At 34.0% G+C, this 21,865-nt stretch overlaps 1 protein-coding gene across 1 annotated transcript in view; it reads left to right on the forward strand.

Moving 5' to 3' along the window:
* Positions 1 to 21,865, forward strand: part of RP1 (RP1 axonemal microtubule associated) — a 189,763-nt gene that overhangs the window by 149,067 nt on the left and 18,831 nt on the right. Inside the window, exons 44-48 of the mRNA XM_032182911.1 lie at positions 164 to 416; positions 4,709 to 4,950; positions 7,565 to 7,691; positions 9,410 to 9,558; positions 21,537 to 21,741. Coding sequence (XP_032038802.1) covers positions 164 to 416; positions 4,709 to 4,950; positions 7,565 to 7,691; positions 9,410 to 9,558; positions 21,537 to 21,741 — 976 coding nt within the window. The remainder of the gene's footprint in view (positions 1 to 163; positions 417 to 4,708; positions 4,951 to 7,564; positions 7,692 to 9,409; positions 9,559 to 21,536; positions 21,742 to 21,865) is intronic.

Genomic DNA, 21,865 nt, shown 5'->3' on the forward strand with positions numbered 1-21,865 from the left:
TAAGGTCTCTACATACAAATGTCAAAATAGCAGAATATCATTCTTTTCTGTTGGAAAGGAAAAGATAATTCAGTATTGAAAGGAGTCCATCTTTCCAAACATAGTCTTAAAAGTATATGTTTTTTTCACTTTCATGCTATTTATTTTGCCTTTACCTTATCAGGTCAGTATTTCTGAGATGAGAGCAGTAGACCTGGGGCAGTTAAGCCAAGTGCTTGTTGAGCACAATAACGTGGGTTATGGAGCTGGATGGTACCTGGATCGGATTGTCATCCATGAATCAGGCAAGACTGATGGCCAATATGCATTTCTTTGCCAGCAATGGTTAGACAGTGGAGTTGGCGATGCACAGATGGAAAGAATGTTGAGACTTCTTGGAAAAGTCAGGAATGGAATGCTGACAGGAAAGATTCATGGTAAGGCCCTAAATCATCAAAATTCCTTCAGGTTTTTGTTTTAATTGTAATTCATATTATTTTTTAGGTTATTTTTAAAACTAAAACCAAAATACAGAAATAATATAACTTAAATTTTAGTTGTACCTCTCAAAATGTCTCTCCAAACAATTTCCAGACATGGCGTATAGAATTATAGTGTTGAGAGAAGAAAGACTGGAGCAAAAAGAAGAGATTAAGTGATGGGGGCAATGGAGAAAGTATGTTTTTAGTTGAGACTTGAAAAAAGCTGAAGCAGAAAGAGGTAGGTTGTTCCATATGGCAGTCAATGCAGAGCAGAAGGCTCCTGCAACAGTGATGAAATTACAAGAAGAGATACAAAAACTCTTTTAGCAAATGAGACTTTCCCGTATGTTCACATATTTTAAAAAAAAAAAAAAAAAAAAAAAAAAAAAGCATTTGCTTTTATTTGCAGTTTTCTTTTTTACTTACATCAGTGGCATGAGTTCCTGCAAACAGTTGATCTGAACCTAATATCCCATTCAAACTGTTTGGTTAAAGGACCAAAATTCAGAAACAACTTAGACATTGAAAACATGATAAGTCTTTTTGTACTTTGTCATAGGACTGGATTTCTTAGCTGTTTCACGTCTTTTTTAAAGAGGTATAAAATGGTGCTTTGGGTCCATTTATGAAATTTGTCTCAGAACTGGTAGACCAAACTATGTAAAGTGTAACTAATCTGAAGATGTTAATTTGCATACTGAATCAACAGTTTTGTACATTGATCTTTATTGATTTCTATATTCATGGATATTCCATTTTATGCTTAAAGTTTTATATTATGCATAGTTGCAGACACAGCAGTAGTAAGTACACATATATTTAGCTACCTGTACTTTGTCCAGTATCAGATATTTTATATTACCTCTGGAAATACAAAAATAATGTTACTGAGACAACAGAAGGACAGAGTAGCATGGGAATACAAAAATAAGATGAACAGCTTGAGTAGTGATAATTTCAAAATAAGAAATAGCTATACTGCAACGCTGCAAGTATTCCAGGTCTCTAAAAAGGTAGATTCCTTAGGTACCCTACTACAGAGCACAGCAGGCTTCTCCTGAAAGTTATTTGGAGCAGAAGCCTAAGGCTGGTCATGGTCTATTGTGTCTCTCTTCACTGACTATATAAAAGGTGTGAGAAATCTTGCATTCTTATCTAGTGTTGAAATGTAGCATTATAAAAAAATCCACCATCACAAACATATAGTCATCAAAAATTTGAGTGTAGACCCACTAGTATGTTCTAGTCTATGATTGTTAAAACTCAGTTGTGAATCTATTCTACATCAGTTCTCATCTGTGTATATAATACCTTTCAGAAGAATATTACAGGTAAGCAGAAAGCCTATAAGGAATTTAGAAATAAGACTGATCAGCAAAGATCACTATACCTCAGAGGTCAGAAAGTATATGGATGCAACAGGACTTATTAAATGTCAGACTGAGTCAGATTTTATAGAGAAATTAAAATAAATAGTAAAGGTTCTTCAACCATTTACTTACAAAAAGAAAATGGAAAGATAAGTGACTATGCAGGAGCAGTAAGGTGGACACTAAAGGTGATGTAGGTAGAGTCTCTAAACAAATTGAATACTTCTCCCTGTTTTCATTAAGGACCCACAATGTGGGCAAGGAAAGCAAAATCAAAGTTACTAGTGGGAATGAAGTTATCGGAAATCACCAAATCTGAAATGCAAATATAGTTCAAGTTTCATGTAGTCAGTGGCAACCAAAGCAGTCTTTATCCCAGAATATTGAAGGAACAGAGAAGTGAGGTGGCAGATCCAGTAGCAAGGTTGTCAAAAAAGTTTATGAAGGTGAGAGGTACAACTTTTAAATAGCAAAAGTAATACTTCCATCTAAAATATAGAAAAAGTAGTTAAGATACCACAGGTAAACAAGAAATGAAAGAAATGAGTTCACAAATGATAAATTGTAAAACAAAGTTGATACTTTTTAGTAATATTTTCCAGAAAGAGAAATGCAATGGCATTTACTCTGTCTAAATTTCAGTACCGAATTTTATTTGCTTTATGGGAAATTATTATGTAATTGGAAATTAGAAAGTGGAGAGTAGTAGTAAAAGAAAAATAAAAAAGAGCTAAAGAAGGGAGAGTAAAAGTGTTAATGAAATCTGTTGGAGCTACAAAGCCAGGGTTATTGACAAGAGGATGAAAAGGCTGGAAGATAACTGGAGGAAAGCAATATAAATGAACAGAGCAAAGCTAAAAGACAATTAAACCTGAATCCAACTATATATTTAAGCTCTTAATTTTGGTGCAGGTTCCTAATTTGCATAGAATTTATTGGGAAATTTGGAACTAGGTAGTAGATAAGAGTCTAAAATACTGTATTGGATCTGTATGTCTTTTAATGATTTCTACTACAAGAGTTCTTCAGCAGTATGCGAGTAGGAGAAATACCTGGATTTGTTATATGATCACAGAATAATTTTGAGAAAGCAATGTGATTTGGCTGTGAATTAAGTACTTGTAACTCTACAATGTATGGAGGCATTATCAGGAAAAATAGAGAAGAACTAATGACACTGTGCAAAGAAACAATATTTCACCTGGAATGCTGTGTACAGTTCTGACCATCTGTGTCCAGAGAAACTTGTTCAAAATTAAATGGATGTAAAGAAGATGCAATGACAGAGGATATGGCAAGACATTGTTGTGAAAGGATATAAAACAAAAACAAAATACTTGATCTATTCAGGCTAGCAAGTTAAAGATTGAAGGTGAACACAGTTGAGGTCTATCAAAGTAATTGGTGCTTGCATATCAAGAAGGAAAAATGTTATTTAAGCTAATGAACAAAGTTGTCACAAAATTAAATGGGTTTCATCACACTTAATGCCATTCTGTCAAAATTAAAAGATTTCTGGGAAAAATAGAATGATTTTTAGCATAGTTCTCTTTTAGACTAAACTAAAGAAAGTGAATGAGATTATACAATATAGTTAATATGTAACAGCAGATTAGGGTGCTGTAGGATCCAATAGAGGCAGACCTTCCATTCATTGTTCCTAGGCAGCTATATAATAATAGCTTAATAGGCTTAATATTTCAATATTCCAGGGCTAAAAAAATCTGGATTATGTCAGAATTGGTATTATAAATTTTCATTTTAGTTCTTTTTTTTTTTTTTTTCATGTATATCATTGATTGTATTCGTATTTAATGTTCACAGACCTGAATGTTGGAGCTGTTTTTGATTAGCTGTAAAGTAATAAATTTTGAAGTTATTTTAGATGATTTCAAGGATTATGAGAGCTTTTTTTTTTTTTTTTTTTACTTTACTTTCATAGCATTTCTGAATTCATGGCATAGATCCTTACCTCCTGTAAATTAACAAAGCTTTATTTAAATTAATTTATACCAAGATATAAAGATTTGCCTATTGTGGTTAGAAAACAGGACTTTACAGGACTATGAAAATTACCATTTCCATTACTCAAAGTAAAATACTTCCAGATTGCAAAATAGCTATTAGAAAATATTAAATTCATACTTTGGATCACTTTGCATAAACAAAGCTCAGCTGGTTGTGATCTATTTTACACAAGTCCAGGTGATCAAAGCCTTTCTGTAAAAGTCATGATTATTTTTAATGAAAAACAGGATTTTAAAATTTAATTTTATATTTATTTATATTTTATTTATATTATGTTATATATTTATGTTTATATATGAGAACAAGATTTACATATTTCAAGGTCTGAACCAGTTTATCTCTTCTTGTTACAGAGTATATGTAGCAAATATGAACAACCTAATTTAAGTAGCTCCTCAAAAAGTTGAAATGCAAACAATAACCTCCAGGATCAAAGGCAAACCTGATAACCAGTACTATCTAGAGGAAACTATGCTGATTTTAGGTGGTGATTGGTGAGAAAGAGATTGAAATATTCAGAGAAAACAATTAAGAGGGGAAAAAGGTCAATAAATTGGCAAGGCTCTTTGTAAATCTCTGGTATGGAACTGGCAGTCTTATCTGCACAGTCCTGCTAGCCTGGTCCCTCTTTAAAGGGTCATCTGTCATTACAGAAAAGCTGGCATCTAAATCTATTTCTCTGTGTGTACTAAACCAGTAACAAGTGAATCTATAATATTCTAAGGTTTTAGTTCAGTGCAAAGGTGGGAATGGTTTGCTAATCACTCACTAACTCAGCCCATTACAAATAGCTGTATTATTTTGGATATTCAGCCAATTAATTAATTTTCTACTATTTTGCTTTAACAGGGACGTGGGATGTCTTTGTCACAACTAGTGATATTTCTTCTAGTTCCTTGAATCCTAAAATGTCTCTAACTGTGTGTGGTGAAAAAGGTGCCTGTACTTCAGTCATATTTGCAAAAGGATCACTTAAAAAGAAACATGTTTATGAGACTTCAATTGAACTAAATAAGAAATTCAATACTATATTCAAAGTTCGCCTAGAAATTGTAGAAGCTGGAGAAGGAGACACTTGGCATTGCCGTGAGGTAAAAAACAAAAACAAACAAACAAACAAACAAACAGAAACTAAAGTATACTATATATACTTAGTGTATATACATACGTACTACATATATTTATTGTAAGGTTGTCTTATTTCTGCATTCCATGGTCAGTACTTCTGGTATCCTTTTGAAATTACATATTTTTTGAATTACAGAAATAAGTGCATCTGGTAATTCAACACTGATAGACTGATAAATTCAGAGAATGCTCAAATTTGTTAAAATAGCTTTGGATTGCAAAAATCTTGTAAATTTTAGTGGATTTCTGGAGGGTGTATGCACAGATGTGCCATTACATATAGCACGCCCCGTTGTCTCTTTTTGGAACTGGAGCCACTGACATGCAATGCAGAATTTACATAACCCCAAGTTGACTGTTACATGTTGTGGACCCAGTGATGTGAGGCAAACAATTAAGCAAGACACCAGAAATGCCTTTTGATGAAAATATCTGCCATTTAAGTTGGCATGTGAAAAAAAGAAGTGAATAGCAAAAATGACAATCTTTCTTCTGATGTCCAAGACGCTGAAGTTAAAATCTGACATCACACTGGAATTGCTGTGGCACTTTACAAAATGTATCTTTATCCTCTTATGCTGGGAAAATAAAAAGGGGTTTAACGGAAAGAATAATCTTCTTTCAAACTGCAGCCACACTTTTGCCCACAAATACTTCCATTTCATTCTCATTACAAATTGGAGAAAAAAATAATTTTGTTTTCTGTTACATGGTACTAAATAGACAACTGAACACGTTGACACTTAACTGTTAGGCAGGTTGCTAATTTCATCTTCATCACCTAACAAATCTATTGATAAAATTAAGACTGCTTCTTGGAGACAGTGTATCACAGAAAAAAAAAATGAGAACAGAAACTTGGCTGTTGCAGTAGTATCTATTACTTCATTAGCTCATAACAACAACTCAAAGCTGAGTTAGAAAATAATCAGCATCATTTATATAGAAAAAGAAAAGGTACGCATTTGTATCAGGTAGAACTAGAAAGAGAAAGAAAATATAACTACCAGGGTTTTAGGAAGATGTTTGCTCTGTTATTCCATGGATTCTATAGCAGGACTGGTTGAATTCTTGTATGAAATAACTAGGTTGATATAAGAGTTGTGGATAATAACTATTATCAAAGCCAGGTTCTCGTCTGTTTACACTGCTTATTAAATTTACACTGCAGGATGGTCAGTTCTATGCCATTTTATTTTGGTGTTACAAGACTTTCTTCACAGAGGCTGAGATTTCCACCTTCTATCACAAGCAGGTGCTTCAGATGGTTGAATTCCATATATAGTTTCAGAATTCAAATTAGAACTGTAACTGCAAAATAATTGCCTTGAAATTTTTGAGGAAAATGAAATAATTGTAAAGTATCTGGGACAAAAAAAAAAAAAAACAAACAAAAAACAACAAACAAACAAACAAACAAAAAAACCACAAACATAAAACAACAACAACAACAAAAAACTTTATTTCTGAAGAATGCAGAAGCTAACATCTTTATTCTTGATGTTCAGTTCTTGAAGAAATAAAGCACAGTCAATAAAATGTAATTGTCAAGAAACTGTTCAGGAATGTAGATGTTAGTATGAAAGGGAAATAGTATTAACCCTATATTTAGCCTTTCATTTAAAAAAATATTTTCAATGTGTCTGCCGTAATGAAAAATAATAGGAGTCTTTGGAAGATGAAAAAAACTGCTACAATCTCCCACCAGCAATTGCTAAACAAAGATCATTGAACTTTCTGAGTTAAAGGTTTGGTCATTTTTAAGTGATAGTGAGTTAAGTCATGAAGAAATGAATGAGTAAATTTTCTGTGCTCAGAAAATATAGTTGATATATATATATATATATATATATAATTGAAATATATTTTCAACTGTTTTCTCTTGTCTGTCTTAAAACAGTTTAGAAAATGGAACTTTTGTCTCCTATTATACCTGTTAGGGTACAAGAAGCGTCATTATCAAAATCTCTTTCCTTACAATAAGACTAAGCTTCATAGTTTAGTCAGTATCACCCTTTGACTACTTTATATACAATGTTTAATAGACATTCAAAGTAGTAATATAATCTGTATATTCATATGATACATATGTGCAGATATATAGGTGTTGTAAACATGCTCAATTTCAATTATATTTTTTTCTCCCAGAAATGCTAATTTTTCTTCTTCCAAATACTCAGAATGAGAAGACATTCTGCCCCAAAAATGTTATGGTTTATTGACATTTCTCACAAGTTGAAATAGGCATATCAACACTTCTTTTTCTCCCATATGCTGAATGAATAGATTAAATAAAGGAACCTTTTTGAACCATTCCAAATCATTTTTTTCCCTGTGGTGCAACAGTCTCTACAGTAATACTGCTGACATTTTAATTATTTTTAATTGGGAAAATCTCTATTTCTTGTCTTTTAAAAATCTGTTAAAAAAAAAACAAAACATTTTAGACAAATTTATTTCCTCTTCTCTTTTGGTATTGCACTATGTGTACTCTGTCAGTGTCTTTCAGCAGTATGTCTTGTTTGGTCTAGAGCAAATGACACATGCTAAAAGTATTTCTTTTTGTTCTTTGGTAAGGTAAAGCTTCAACACAGAGAAAGTAAAAATGTTCTGGAATTTCCATTTTGTTGCAACTTTGCAGATGACGAAGGAGTAAGAGTGGCTGAGCGTCCAGTTCTCACAGATGCTTCTCCTTTTCCAGCAGGTTTGTCATAAATCAGAAACACTGGAAAAGATGTGGCCAATTATGATGGCTCAGATTTTCAGAGCATTCCAGAGGATTTGTCAGAAAAGTATTCATTTTTTATAAAAGTTTCTCAGTTCCTGTAGTTAGTTGTGCATTTTGCATTCCAAGCCTGATTGAGATCAGTTTGGGACACATAAAAGAGCAAGCATGCAGCACTAAAAATATATAAAATGTTTTGAACGGTATTCAGAGTTCTGCTTTTTCTTGGTAATATTATCTGGTTCTCTCTCCAAGGAAGTACAGGAGATCCAGAAGAAATAACTCTCATAATGTAATGTCAGATAAGAAGGAAGTCCATCACTCCACAAACATTTGTTTGTATTGAGTTTATATTGTTTATACCTTGAGGCATTCTTCTTGTAATTATATCTATCATGAAATTCCTTCTTGTGAGTTTTTTCTTGATCACCTCAAGACCAGATAGTTTTCATTTGTTCTGTGTTTGTTCACAGATTTGATAACCACAGTTAGTGAAGAATGCATAAGCTCTTGTCCTAAATGGATAGTCTACTATCACAGTTACAACCAAGGTTTTCCCAAAAGTTAAGGGAATAGATCATTAGAACAAGTACATTAGAACAAGTAATCTGTGTATTCCTTACTTTAAACTGCTGTGTTTTGGAAACTAATCCCAAGAAAAACACTTGGGCAGAAGCAGCTTGAATATAAATTTGAAAAAGTGTACTGCTGGGGTATTCGCTGGAAAGGCACTTTGCCTTTTAAATACTTTCACTTTTTTTTTCTTTTTTCTTTTTTTTTTTTTTCTGAAAGAGCACAAATGTTTAAACCTTCACAAATGCTGCTCCTCTTTATAAAGTTTCAAACATGAGGACAGATAGTGTTTTCTTACTTCATCTCTGTATTTTTTTATCTTTTTCAATCAAATGTTTTGGTGATGTTCTTTCTTATTTTGGGGGCCAGATCACCGGTGTCCTATACATTTCTCTGGGACTACAACCAGGAAGTTAACATGGTCAGACAATAAATGCACAGCTGAACATCTGTGAGATACATCAGAGAATATGCATTTCTTGAAATTGTCTGCTGAGGCCAATAACTGGCCTCAGTTGGTAGAGCAGTCAGCCATGGTCTGGACCATTATCTAGAGCAAATGCGGAAGCTGTCATCCATCTGATGGAGTTCAGTTTCATTTGAACTTAGAGGGGCTTGGAGAAGTGATGTTTTTTGAGTAATTTAATGTTGTCCTTAGCCTAGGTACATTCCTGAGTGTTATTTATTTCAGTGTATGCAAGTATGCAGTAGAGTATTATTTACATTTTTTTATAATAATTTGCAATCTCTGTTTTACTTTTCATTTTCTCTTCTTCCATTATTTCAGGCCCACTCACAAACTATTTGGCTCATTATTTGTTATTATAGTGGTTCATAATTTTTTATTACAATGCTTCTGTGTTTTTCTAGGCATTGCAATATTATTTGACCATTTGATCTCTTTGGGCAGGATCAAAAACTAAGAACATGATAGTATTTTTTTAGTTTATTAAAATAGCATAGTTATTTATATATATATATAAATATATATTTATATATTTATATATTTAAATAAATAGTTTATTTAATAAGTAGATAGTTTATTAAATAGATAGTTTATTCAATAACATATTTTTAAAATCTGATTAAGCTTTGTTAAACTTTTAATCTCTTTTTCCCAATAGTGAAAAGCTATGTTCTCTACATCACCACGGGAGCATCTTCTGGCTCAGGAACAGACGCAGATGTGTATGTCACACTGCAAGGCATTTTGGGAGATACTGGCAGACGAAAATTAGTCAGAAAAGGAGATGATAATTTCACTAAAGGAAAGGTATACTTATCATTTATGTATGATATTTTGCACTTTTATAGCCCAGTCCAATTCACAATGGGAGTCCATTGAGTCCATAGAGTCTACAAAGTCCAGTTTGTAATGCTTTGAGATAGTAAGTGTATCTGTGTGTGAATATCTATATACGTATTTTAAGAGGAAAATACTGATGTTTATGCAACTGATGCTAACAATACTGAAAAGTAGTAATGTGACTATATCAAGTACTTTTAGGTTCAATGTTGCAAATATCGAAGGCCTTCAGTTACACACTAGTGGCTTTCTTGCCTATTTGCTTGACAATAAAGAATAAAGTGATAGAGACTTTAATACCTGTTTTCTTCCCTTGCTAGTCTCCGGGCTGAGGCTCCTTTCCATGGCTTCTGCCTGCTTGCTGCCACTCATTTTGGCTCTTGCTCCTTCTGCAGACAGGCAGCCACTGCGCTCCACAGATTTCAGAAGTCTGCTAAGAGAGTAATTTCCTCACAGAGCAGGAGGGAGTCTCTCAGCTCACAGATGTAGACCAAAGACCAGCATATCTGATACAGATGCATATGACTGTAGCATTGTCAGTATAAGCATAAATTAGAGAGCATTTAGATAGTAAAAGTTCTGTAGAAATGTGGGCAGATTTACAGCAGAAAGCATGTCTTTGATGCAAAACCCTGGATAAAAGGGGCGAAATTTTCAGCAAAAAAGTTCACTACAGTTTTTAAATGTGGGGTTAACAAAATGTTTGCATTTTCTGCAGACCTTTATTTTAAAACAAATTTGAAGGTACAGCAACTGTAGTAATAATAATAATAATAATAATAATAATAATAATAATAATAATAATGAAATGTACATCAGTTACAGAAAAATTCAAATGGAATAGCTAAAATTTAGAAAGAAAACACTAATATCTCATAACCAGAAATGCAGAACATATTTTACTAGAAAGAGTGCTGTCTATTTTCCTTACAGCTTGTGCACCATTCTACCTTTGTGAGCTCTCAGTGAATACTGTGATTGTGGTAGTCTTTTGAATTAGAAGTATCATATTATATCAAACTATTTCCTTCTGCAGGTGTCAGCTGCCAAATGAATGACAGTTTCTCTAAGGATGCAAGTTTGGAAATCAGCTTAGATTGATAACCAAAGCAGAGGCATGATATGTAAGGTTAGGAGTGGCTCAGTTCCTAACTATTCCCAGTTTCATGAATTCAGTGAGAGTTGAAAGGGGTCATTACCTTGCTGGGTTAGACCCACTTGAAATGATTATTCATAAGAAAAGTGACAGAGTTTAAATCTTTATTTTTAAGGGACTAAATGCTTGTGGATGAGGGTTCTCAATTTTGAAAAGGCAGAAGTTTGAAAAGAAAAAGTTTGTCTTCCCTAATTTTGAAATTCATATTAAGGTTTATCAGTAAACTATGTTTGAGTCATTGGATGTTAGAGCTACTGTACTTTTGCTGTCATGGAGTAGTGAGTTTAATGTAAGTTTTATTGGATTTTTCCTTAAATGTGCACTATGAGTGTACACTTAAGTTTTTAATCAAAAGAGACCAGGGATGCACATGCAGAAATGTTGCCTAGTAGAAAAGAGATTAACTACGAAGATAATCTGAAGGATGTTTTTATGGTGTTTGCTTATACTCCTGTATGGCACAGAATTTTACTTTTTTTACAGAGTAAGAGGCAGAGCTGGCATGTACCCATCTCTTGTTTCCATATTTGGCATTTTATAGGAGCAGTATGTGAATGCGACATAGTATTATGCTTATAAGTAGATATTAGCATAGGAATATTTTAGGGCCAAAAAAGAAATTACTTGTAGATAATTAATAGAGAAAACTTATAATTCTAAATCTCAATTTACTCCTTGTTCAGTGAAAATGAACGTATTTGGTTAATTGACAAAGACTAAATTGTTTCTGCAAGCAAGACTCCTGCCTTTGCAGCATTTTCTTCATGGTGGGTTTTGGAAATTTCCCAATGTTTTCTTCCCATTATAAGTAATCTCCAAAAAGACTCTCAAGTGTAGAATGTCTCTTTCTGTACCAGCCCAATCACATATTGTGCTGAGCACCCCTGCAGTCAGAGAATCTGGACTTGGTGGTTTAGGGGATTTTGGCATATAACAGACATGGAATTTGCATTCTGAATCTTAACAGTTGTTCTGACATTTTAAAATGTGCTTTTCCTTGCAATAATTTTTCCCCTGACTACACAGTAACAGCTAGTGAACTGGAACAGTGTTTCTGTTAGAAATCACATCGAAATATGGTGTTAGTCCCACAGAATGTCAGGGCTGCTACAAACAACAGCTTAGCAATGCAGAAATGCAAGAAATGTTTAAATATTCAGAAGACCTTGCAGAGGGTTGGAGGTATACTTCTCTCATTTAGCAGGTCTTTTGTTTACATGAGCTCAATTACATGATAGTTAAAGAATTAATTCTCTTCTTACATCTGAAAAGTTTCTTTGTGTCTTTCTAAAGTCTTTACATCTGTAAAACCATTGGAGAACTGTTAGATAAAGTACTATGCATGAAATTATTCATTCACCAGTAAACTTCTTGTGGCTCACCCCACGTCAGAGAAAGTAACACTGTCACCAAGACAGCTGAGCTTCTGGTGATCCATTTAGAAAAATAAGCATGAGGCCAAGTGCTGCAAGAGCTGTATTCTTTCAAATTGCTATGACATTGATGCCTTGTCTGATGTTCTCCTAAAAACTACAAATTTAGACAAAGCAATCTCATTGCACTTCTTCATGCAGTTCAGGTTTCATGAATTCCTAATACTATTTATTCATACTTCATGAGTCAGTTCAGTTCTGATAAATGTTACCTGCTACAAACACTTTCTTGAACCAAGTATGCTCAGTGAAGACATTTTGTAAAAATCTAGACCCAGCTGTGTGAAATCATCTCAGCCTTAACATATCTCTACATTGCTTCTGGCACCCAACGTTTTGCAGCTAATGAAATTCTTTCTGCTTCTTTTATGTGGTCTTTGATAGACTTGCTGTATGTTCTGTCGTATGGCTGTGAGTTACACATAAATTTCCTCTTTGAGAATGTGGCTTTTTTCATATCAATTCAATCAAAGTTCGTAAACTGCACTGAATATGTTATGATTGATATTTAAGTGTTTTAATCTCTGTTTGATGAAAGTGGACAGTATTAAGTACTCTATGTTAGTGAAAGAGTAAAATCTTTGTGAATTTTTACTTCATTCTATTAGTTGTTGAAAAGATATATCCTTTATCCTGCCCTATATTTAGACATCAACTGCTCAGGTTGGTACCATGGTAACTGCAGCACATACAAAAATTGTCAGTGAGAGGTGACTGTTGGTGTTCAGTTTCCATACTCACAGATTAAGCATTGGCAATTTTAAAAATTACTTCTGTAAAAAAATCCCTGAGTGACAGAATACACTAAAAAGGGCATGAATGAGGGACAGTGTACTGTGGCCACTATAAAGAAGTCAATATTTGTCTGCAGTGTACACATCACATCATGAATACTGTTATTGTACAAATGCAGATAAACCATTCTCTTATGGAAAGTGTACCTGACATAATGATTAAACAATTACAAAATGCCATTGATCCAAATGTATTAATCATAGTGACAGGCTGCTGGCCAAGATACAGAAGCAAACAATAAAATGGCCTGGTCAGTGAGCAGAAGATTTATACAGATGGAAACTAGGAAAATATGAACTACCATTATACTGAAGAGAGACTGGTGGAGTTTGTCAGAAACAGTGAGGAGAAAAAAACAGAAGAAAAAAACATAACTAAAGCATTATATAAGCCTAGGAGACAGTGGTAAATATTTGAGCCATGTGTGGTTCTTAGCAATACCTCCAGGATGGTATTTCATAGTCAGTAATTGCAGTCAGTTAGTAATAAACTTGTAGGAGGTTCGCATAGAACATACCATTGCAATCACACAGTTTGTCTACAGATTCTGCACCTGGGATAGGGCAATCCTATACATATATAGACTATATATAGACAGACTGTGTAATGAGAGGCTGGGGAGCAGCCCTGTGGAAAGGGATCTGATGGTTTTGATCAATGGCAAGTTGAACATGAGTCAACAGTGTGCTCTGTCAGCCCAAAGGGCCAACTGTACCCTGGGGTGCATCAAGCATGGCATTGCTAGCTGGTCAAAGGGGAGTGATTGTCCCACTCTGCTTTGCACTGGTGTGGCGTCACGTCAAGTAGTGTGTGCAGTTTTGGGCACCACCAGATAAGAAGGACAAAACTATTTAGAGAGTGTCCAAAGGAGGGTTATGAAGATGGTGAAGGGTCTAGAGGGCAAGATGTATGAAGAGTGGGTGAGGTAACTTTTTGTTTGTTCAGCCTGGTGAAGAGGAGACTGAGGAGAGACCTTAGTCTACAAGTTCCTCATGAAGGGAGCGGAGGGGTGGGAAGGGAAAAGGTTCTTCACCGGGAGGGTGGTCGGTTACTGGAACAGGCTTCCCACGTAAGTGGTCATGACACCAAGGCTGCTGGAGTTCAAAAAGTGTTCAGACAATACTCTCAGACATATGGTCTGAGTTTTGGTTGGTCCTGAGTGGAGCCAGAAGCTGGACTCAGTGATCCTTATAGGTCCTGTTCAATTCAGGGTATTCTACGGTAAAACAGAGCAGTAGATTAGAGCTGTGTGAATAACAGTTTTGTTTTTTTGATGAATTATTGCAAGACAAGAAAAAATATAAAGATATGCTGCCAAAAATTAGAAAGTAGAAAAAATTAATTTTCTCTAAAATTAATTACTTGAGGGGCTGATCTCTGTCTATATAGAGCTGCAAAATAAATATTACAATTTTAAAGATGAAATACATCTCAGAACCTTAATTGCCTATAATGTACACATTCATTCTAACATGATGGTGTGAGTTTATTCTGCAGAAATGAAGTGAAGTAGGAGCTTCCAGGAGGTGGTTTCCTTCCTTCCTTCCTTCCTTCCTTCCTTCCTTCCTTCCTTCCTTCCTTCCTTCCTTCCTTCCTTCCTTCCTTCTTTCCTTCTTTCCTTCTTTCCTTCTTTCCTTCTTTCCTTCTTTCCTTCTTTCCTTCTTTCCTTCTTTCCTTCTTTCCTTCTTTCCTTCTTGTTTGTTTTTGGATATTTATCTTAAAAATTTAATGAGTTATTCCCAGGGGGTACCTTCTGCTTTCTCAAAACTATGGGGAAGTTAATTGTCTTACAAATACTTACTTTAGATAGCAAAAAAATAGGTGAGTGAATTCTATGGTGCATTTATTTCATTAATTTTTACTAATAAAAAAAAATAATTTTGAATAAAATACAGCTGAGATTATTATCATGATTTATCACGAATTTTAAAAGAGTCGGCTCAACCCAAGCCTGCAGTTTTCAGCAAACAAAGTATTTAACCACTCCTCCTCAGTGCAACAAGAACTGAATTTACTTTAATGTAAGTTAAATAGTTTAGAAAAAATATCTAATTCAGTGTTAACAGCTTCTAGTGATGAAGGGCTCATCTATTTGAAAAGTTGTTTCAAAGCTTAGATATCCTTTTTTAAAGATTCACGCTATTTTGTGTCTAAATTTGTCAAGCTTTAACTTCTTAGGCACTGGATTTTGTCACAGTTTTGACTCAGCCTGGATAGCTCTCTTGCACCAAATTTCTGATGTCTTTGACAGTTTTTATGACAATAAGCAAATCCCTATGCTTGTCTTTGACAACTTAAATAGATTAGGCTGTTTGATTCACTGGAAGGCAGGCTTTCCAGTGATTTATTAACTCCCACAAATCTTTTCAGAGGACTCTTCAGTTTAACACTCTACTTCTTCAAGTGTCATAAATAGCAATTGTTTTTACATCATCTCTAAAATCTTCTTTACCTCCAACTAGATCATGAAAACATTAAAGAGCACAGGTTATGAACTTGCCTCACGACTGTACATCTACCTGAAAATATTCCCCATTTACAGCTGCACTTGGAGATGTACCATTTAGATGCTTTAGAGTCCGGTTTTCAGCCAGCTTATGCCCACATGAGAGTCAATAGAATGTTGGAGTGTGGTGTCGTAACCAAAACATTATACAATCAAGTGGGTTATTAAAATTAAGGAAAATTATATCATTTCTGTTCTCTTTACCTGTCAAACCAGATCTCAAACCTAGAATGTTATTAAATCAGTCCAACAATCAGGCTGCATCAGATCCATATGAGTCTGACTTTGTTCAAAGTGATCTTTTTCATGTCTGTATGTATTTTTATTTTAATTTCTTTGGTGTAATATAATGTGTGTTCACAGATTTGGATGTGGCTGACGATACCATTTTCTGTAGCAGTCATTCTGCATTTTATTAAGTGTACTATACTTGAAGCCTGATTGAAATGCCTTTTACAACCTAGTTGAATTTTTATAGCTGATGATTATTATAATGTAACACTATTCTTTCTTATTCCTATTGCTGCTCTATGTATAAAAAATTTGTTAGAAAAAAGATTCTACTCCAGTTATACTATGCAAATTAACATAAGGTCAGTTCCAGGGCAGGTATTAATTTTATTTAATTATTTATATTTACAGCCCCTATTCTTTCATTTACTCTCAACTAATCCTGTGAAAATGGATGAACCATGATAATTGTAAGGTATCAGAAAACTCAGATTATGCGTTCATTGTAATTTTTACTTTTTTATATAAACATAAAGTTTTTAATAAATTTCTGGATGAGAATTTAATGTAAAAGAAAAAAAAATGCTTGCAAAAATGTCACAGGTTTGGATTTTTCAGATATGTGGAATCCCCTGCTTTTAAAGAAACTTTTGTACAGAGCACAGATTACAAGTGTCAGAGTTACTGTTCAGTTAGTGTCAGAGTTATTGTTCATCCTTCCACTGAGCTGGGTGAAGATATTACTGCTACCAGTGCTTTCCATTGCTACTGCTTACCACCCCATGTTTCCACCCCTTGAGTCTGCTGGCAAAGTGACATACATTCAAGCATTTTTTAGTTTAAGCAATTAATGTTATTAATAGTTTGGGCTTTTCCACTAGGTATATCTTGATAAAATTTGGCTCAACACAATCTGGTTTTGTGGTTGTAGCTGCACAGCTAAAAAGGTGATAATCTCTGTTTAAGAGAAAGCAGTGATGTACAAGCAATTGGGACCGGGTGGTAAAGTTCAGTTAGCACAACTGGAAGAGATGATGTGACCGGAATCTGAAAAGTGATGTATCAGCACAAGTTATTTTTCTAATTTGTCTCCTGTACAGGAATGTTCAGACACTTCCTAATTCTGGCTCAGTGTTACAGGGGCTTTTATCTTGCCTCCCAGTGCTAAAACTCGTTTGACTTCTGTGGAGTTTCTCCAGATTAACAAGTGAGATCAAAATAATTAGGCAGCAAATCAATAGGTTTGCTAAGCTTAATAGAAAAGGTCCTTTATCTAGACACTATCTCCTTTTCCAATAAAAGCCTATTAAAATGATAGTAACATTAGCAGTATGGGAAATCACTTGTGCATACAGGTTGATGAAATTAAGCATATGGTGTGTCTTGACTTGCCATTTTCAGTTCTGCTGGGAATATCATCATTAACCAACCATCAGCTCTCAATACTGAGCCTATAAAATGATTGGCATTTTTAAAGGTAAATATTGCATAGTGACTGTTCAAGTGCATCTTCTGTTACAAGAGCTATTGCAACTGCTACTGATATGTTGCCAGCATTGACATTGAAGATCACTGAATAAAGCCAAACTGGGTCATAGATTGAAATTAAATGATCAGAACATGGGTCCAGGGATAAAAAGAAACAATTAAAAATCTGAATATGGGTTAATGAAAATTAAACTCGAGTTAGTTTGAAAAGGTTGCTTGCATGATTCTTTTTAAGGATTTTTTCAATGTTTATATTCTTATCTAAAAATATAAAAAAGTGTCAATTCTGTTTTTTTGAGAGGAGTTTTTCTGGGTCACAAAGGATATATGATGTAGGCTCTTACATTGCCAGTTTCAGCTGCTTAGTCTTGGAAAATATTTCTTTTTCCAGGCAGCGCTTCTTAAGAAAATTTAGTGGACTATATGTACACACAAATAGTTTCAAGACTATTCTGAGAAAATTCCATATAAGCTCTTATGAATTAGAAAATATGTTTATCAACATTTAACATGCTTTTTTTTTTTTTTTCCAATCAAATGCAATTTGCTAGTAGTAGCTATAAAAACAATTAACATTCTTCTCAAAGGTAAAATTAAAAAGCTTTAATATTCTGTATGTTTCCCTGTCTTCTATGTTCTCTCTTTCTCTTTCCCTTTTTGCAAAAGATTTAAGCCTCCAGTGATTTAAGAGGCCCCCACCTGTAAATCAGATAAGAGAGAAAGTACTGTGTGACATACAAGACCTGTCAACAACTCATATATTTCTTATTATTTATGAGTATTCCATGGTCTGAAATGAAGCCTACAAAAATATTAGCTAAATTATTAATAATGATTGAATTTGTTAAAATTGTAATGAAATATATGTCATAATCTGTCACTTTGCAGACAGTTTACAAAAAGTGGATTAAGTTTGGTGAATAAATCAGCTCTAGCAAATTGTTCATCTATCTAACAATCATAGTTGCTGCTTTTTTTAAAATAAATTTTTTTTTTTTTTTTTTTTTTGACTCTTGACAACACATGAAGAGAAAAAGTAATCTTGTCTGTGAGGTGCATTTACCCCTGTTGTCACAATTCCCAATCTAGTTAATAATTTTTCAGCTTGTAATTTATTAGATGGGTGAATTTTCTGCAGATTTTACCATGGATTTCTGAGATTTTACATGCTTCAAAATAGACACTTTTAGATTAAACATTGGCAAATGCTGAGGTAGTATGTCTACTGCAAACTGAACGTTGAGTTTTCACAGATGGTTATTCAGCCAAAATATATCTTTCATACATTGCCAATATAAAATTCGTGTTATCTGTGGCTGGATTAGGTTATGAATAACCCAAAGTATGTGCTGCACCTGAGTTATTAAATGGTTTCAGATGCACACTAGAGATAACAGTGTACAAATACTTTAGCCAATACTGTGTGAAGAAATTTCTAGTTTAATAAAGTTTACTAACAGTCAAGCAGAGTGCAAGTCAAACTCAACTAGCCTACATTTTAGGAGATAGGAGATAGCACAAGTCTAGCAGTTTGCAGAATATTCTCTGTATGTTTCTTTATTCCTAAGTCTCTCTCCTTTCCAAAAGTGGATCACTGACAACAGATTTTTTGGAGATGGTGATGGTAGTGTCACTAAATTAGTCATCTTGTAGATAACTCTTTTCTCTTAAAAAGAATTCTATTTTAACAAGTATTCTAATCTGACAGAAACTTCTTCATATGTTTCCAATAAAATAATTCTTGTACTTTGTATTAATATAAGATCACCATTTGCAAGAAGAGAGGAGTATTTTTAATATACATTTTCACATTTGGAGACTTAAAATTTTTCTTTATTATCAGACAGGTCTGTATTCTTCTTTCTTGTTTTTATCTGTGATTTTCACCCATGTTTTTTACCCATGTTAGGCACAAACTGAAACAAAAGAAATTCCAGCAGAGTATGAGAAAACACTTTTTTACTGTGAGGGTGACAGAGCACTGGAGCAGTTTGCCCAGAGAGGCTATGGAGTCTTCTCTGGAGATAACCAAAACCCATTTGGATGTGACCCTGTGCTTTAGGTGACCCTGCTTGGTAGGGATCTTGGACTTCATGACCTCCAGAGGTCCCTTCCAACCTCGACCCTTCTGTGATTCTGTGATGTTCCATCTTTGTGTATTTTTAATACAGTTTATTTTTTAAGTGTAGCAAGCCTACACTTACTGAATATGCTTTTTCAAGCATAATGCTGTACCTTTACCGATACAGTTAAAGACAAAATAAAACAGTGATGAAACTCGTGTCACAATTAAGGTAAATTCAGAATTCAGATTAGTGTATTTAGTCATCAAATAAATCCAGTAGATAATAATACATAATTGTGGTGTTGACACTAAATGCTGCTTTTTTTTGACTTAACTATGGAAAATGTAGAGGAGCCTCTTTCCTTAAGGTCTCACATTCTATCTAAAATTTCAGCCCTTTTGCTCTGCTGCTGAAGTGCATCACTATCCTGAAAACCTTCATTTCCATCTTACAATTTTGCCAGTCTAAATTCCCTGAGCAGCTGATAACCTTGAGTCATCATAAGGAAGTACAGCAATTCAAGTGCCTGTTTAACACTTTCCTTAAAATCATTGTCAGCTTGCTGTTCTCATTTTCCTTTCACATGATAACACAGAGGTGACTTAGTAAAAACTGATGGTTAGATGATGCACCATAGCAGCTTTTGAATAACACTGTTTTTCAGTCTAGACGAAGCCACTGAGTAAGTCAACATCAGGTTAGCAATTATTTTTAGGAAACTATTAAAGACATTGTTCCCAAACATACATGTTTACATGTATATATTAATGAAAAAATAGGAAAAAAAAAAAAAAAGTTAAAGCTTTCCCAACAAGAATGTTCTGAAGAAAAAAAGTTTGCAATTTTTCTGTGGTTTATTTATATATATATATATGTATATATGTGCCTTTATCTATTTTTTATATTTATATATTTATATCTGCATTTTCAAACTCAATATTTTAACTCATGGAGGGTCTCATTCTTGGCAGTATTAAGCAAAGTATCACCAGCAGGTCAAGAGTGATGATCCTTACTGTCTACTCAGAGTTGGTGAGGCTGCACCTGGAGTACTAGGTGACTGAATAGTGGCACAGGTTGCTCAGAGAGGTTGTGAAATCTCCCTCCTGGAGGTCTTCCAACCACAACCATTCTGTGATGCTATGATTATGTTGCAAGCTGATCAGGCTGCTCAAATCTTTCATCAGTTCTTCAACTGGAACTTCTTGCTGATGGTGCAAGAGGTCAGTTTTTCTCTGTTTAGTCTCTGTATAATCCTTTGAATAAAGATTGTTACCATGTTGGTCTGGACAAGCATCTTCAGGGTGAATTAGACAAAGACTTCATAGAATTCAGTTATCATTATTGTGATCATATCTCCTCAAAAACATATTTATAAATAAATCATGTAGCATATTCCATCACAAAAAATACTAGTTTTTACCAGTTATGAACCTTAATAGAAATGAGATGGTAATTCATAACTCTACAAAGCAAAGCATTTGGAAGATCTCTATGCCAAGAAATTAATCTCTTCTTTCCAGCTGAGAAAGTAGGTGTGAGACACAATCAGCCAAAATCACATATTGTGGCAATATTTAATATCTGACAGCTCAACATTTTCTTTAGGGATCCTTCATGAGTGTTATCAACATTAAAAAAATAAACAAAAGATAGTGGACTTTTTGACATATAAGGAATATTATAACTAACCTAAGCTTATAAGCTTTTTCTAATATTCTCATTAAATTCAATTATTATTATAACTAATTATATATATATTACCATTATATATAATAATTATTATAACTAATCCTATATTAATTCAAATCTGGGACCAAGTTTGTCATTCTTTCCTCAGAGAATAAAATGTTATTTCTGCCATTCTTATTCCCTGCATTTCATCCCTCAAAAGGGAAACATGGCTACTCTACCTTATTGAAAGTAAGAATAGTAAGAAAGTAAGAAGTTTAAAATGGTGTTCCACATCTTTAAATGTGAAATTTGGTAAGGAAAATCTCTCAAGAAATGAGCATGAGCAGTGGATTGGTCTGGAGGTGGAATTGTTTTAGCAGTAGATTACAGAATCACTGAGGGAGTCCTGCTTAATGCAGGAGCTTTGTGTCTTTAAACTTGTCATCTCTGGTTTGGTCGGCATATATTGAATTACCAGGACAAAAAAAATCCTGATTTTCCTCTCACTTTCATATTTCAAAATACAGTGTTAACTTAGTTTGATCATTCTGTTCCTCTATTCATGTCTTTTGTCATTTTGATTCTGAATATTCTAGGTAGATGTTTTTCGAGTAGAAGCAGTAGATATCGGGACTCTGCAAAAGATGGTGGTTGAGAAAGGAAAAGGCTCTGACTGGCTTCTGGAGAAGATTACTGTGAAAGAGTCAGCAGCTGCTGGGAAAGAAACATTGTTCATGGCTCAAACATGGCTTAAAGACAGACGTGATGGAAAAAGTAACTCAGTAACTCTGAATGCCACAGGTCAGTATTGTTTTGAAACTATCATTTGTTAAGAAATTCATTCCAAACTGAAGAATGCACCTATGTGATTTGCTTCTATAAACAAGTTATGGTATAAAACATTTCAATAGAGCATGTCATTATA

This window comes from Aythya fuligula, chromosome 2, assembly GCF_009819795.1.
Source record: "Aythya fuligula isolate bAytFul2 chromosome 2, bAytFul2.pri, whole genome shotgun sequence".
Taxonomy (NCBI): Eukaryota; Metazoa; Chordata; class Aves; order Anseriformes; family Anatidae; genus Aythya; species Aythya fuligula.